Source organism: Grammomys surdaster, unplaced genomic scaffold (assembly GCF_004785775.1).
Source record: "Grammomys surdaster isolate TR1022 unplaced genomic scaffold, NIH_TR_1.0 189, whole genome shotgun sequence".
In the NCBI taxonomy this organism is placed as follows: Eukaryota; Metazoa; Chordata; class Mammalia; order Rodentia; family Muridae; genus Grammomys; species Grammomys surdaster.
Genome location: NW_021604634.1, coordinates 4538983 through 4541145, shown reverse-complemented (window position 1 = coordinate 4541145; position 2163 = coordinate 4538983). Strand labels below are relative to the sequence as shown.

Genomic DNA, 2163 nt, shown 5'->3' with positions numbered 1-2163 from the left:
GGAAGAAAAGACCTTTTTAAGCAAGTGAACTGAAACCCCTTCTCCCAAGAGTTTCTTGGAGATTTCAAACCAAATGCTCAGGTAGTCACGATTTTAGGACGCGAATAATCACAGCGGAGAGCAAAGCCAGGCTACTTTCTTCTCCTTTCTAGAGGTCGGAGATGCCTGCCTGTACTCAAGTCTCTCCTAAGCATGAATTCCTAAGCAGAATCCAGAAAATAAAAAATGAGCATTTTACTTCATAGAGGAAAGGCAAGACCGACCATTCAGCAGCCTCCTCATGTGATGTTTCTTTGTATCTACAACAGGCCGACCAGGTTAAGGAGCAGCTCGGTGAAAATCCTCTGACATTCCCTCTTTAGGGGACCACGGTAGAGCACGGAACAGGGTCGACCAGGCTGGCTCCATGGCGTGTTGTGCTCCTTAGGAGGTGTCTGCTTTGGTTCCTCTGGACTCCAAAGGTCTTGTCTTTAGGTCACCAGGAGGAGGAGCCCAAGCAACAATCAAACAATGAGGTTTGATCATGTTGGAGTGATCTGGCAGCCCCAGGGGATCACCAAAGGACTGTGGCTCAAGAGGCTAGATAGCCTAAGAAAGAGATGTATCCTCCAAACCTGGCTACCTGAACTGAATATAAGCACCTCTGACCAGGAATCTCCCTGCAAACTTTCCAGCATGAATACTGTCCCAGGACGCAAGACTAATTTTGAAGAAAAAGGAGGGATGCCCCGGCCCGTAGCGAACTCCTAGCTCTTTGCAGGGGTATTTCATGCGCGCACAGGGACCTCCTCTCCCTTTTGCGGGTAGCCCCCTCCCCCACACCCCAATTCCCCTATCCGAGGATGGAGAGGTACAATGCTGCAGCATCGCAGGTGACGTGGACACCGAGGACCCGGAGAAGATGTCTGGAACCCGACCTGGACGCGCAACACTGGGCAATGCGGCGGCGGGACCTACCAGCGCAGCCAGGATGCGCCGGCTCTTCTCGTCGGTGCAGCGCTCCGAGAGGACGCTCGGGTGTGCGCGGAGCAGCAGCGCGGCTGCCAGCACCCAGCCGGCGGTCCACGCGGCGAAGGCGAGGAGCGCGCCCCGCCGCCAGCGCCCGCACCGTGCAGCCCGGCCCCGCGCGCCCGCCGCCCGCGCCATCGCCAGCCCTGCGCTCCGGTCGCTGCTCCGCAGCTCCAGGGGCGGGGAGGGGGAGGGGCGGCGGGAGGGGAATCCGGCCTTGGCCTCAGGGCGCCGCGTTTGAGTCCCAGCGCTGCTTGGGGATCCGCTCCCGGCTTCTCGGACCTTCCTACCCTAGCCACCTTTACACTTTCTTTTCCACTTTTCTTTCCCAAGACTGAGCCTCTCGCTTCTCCGCAGGGCCTCACCCCTTCCCTCGTTCCTAGGCTGCCGCCCTCTGTCTAGCCACTATACTTGCCCCTTCCCAGGACCCCACCTGACCCCCTCCAACCTCTAGGCTGCGGCTCTCTGCTCATCCCATCCCCTCCACCAAGTCTGACCTCAACTTCGGATCCCTCCCCGCTTCTCGGGGTGATATCTCCAGGTTTGGAGAGAAGAAATGGGGTGGTGAGGGACCATCTGGAACACTCAGACCGCCCCTTCCCAAGAGCGCGGGTTGCACTGCAGCCTCCCTGACTGCAAAGGCAGGACTTGAGGTCTTCCTTGTAGGAGTAAAGAGGGACGGGCTGTCAGCACTAACACGGGCAGGACAAAGGTTCACCCTCACCCGTGCGTTTTCATCTGCTGGATCTTTGTAGCGCCACCCTTGAGCCGTTGCTCTCCAGACTATTCTCTAGCAAAGAGGTCACAGTGGGTGGCACGCTCAGAGTCCTGAGAGGTATTGTCAGCTTTGAGGGACGCTAAAAGAGACAGGGCCTCTGGCTCTGGCATTTACCAGACAAAAAACGCAGCAGAGTTGCTGCAAACCCCATCCCAGACACCTTCCCGCTGCCCTATGCCCAAGCTCCGTTTCTCACCCTGATTAAGCGTTCTCTAATAACCTCTAGGGAACTGGTGTCCTAACTTAGTCTATTCTGCAAATCTCTGGTTCTGGGATAGCTGTCTTCCAGAATTTTAGAACAAATTGAATGCTCAGGATGAGTTATAAGACTCAGGGGGAAGTTTCCAAAACTTACAAGGCTCAGGAGGTACCTCCCT

The 2163-nt window shown here is 56.4% G+C and overlaps 1 protein-coding gene across 1 annotated transcript in view; it reads right to left on the bottom strand.

Annotated features, from left to right (window-relative positions):
• Dipk1c (divergent protein kinase domain 1C) overlaps positions 1–1146 on the bottom strand; it is a 19775-nt gene extending 18629 nt beyond the window's left edge. Inside the window, exon 1 of the mRNA XM_028768918.1 lies at positions 958–1146. Within this exon, the coding sequence (XP_028624751.1) occupies positions 958–1146 (189 nt within the window). The remainder of the gene's footprint in view (positions 1–957) is intronic.
• Between the last annotated feature and the right edge of the window lie 1017 nt (positions 1147–2163).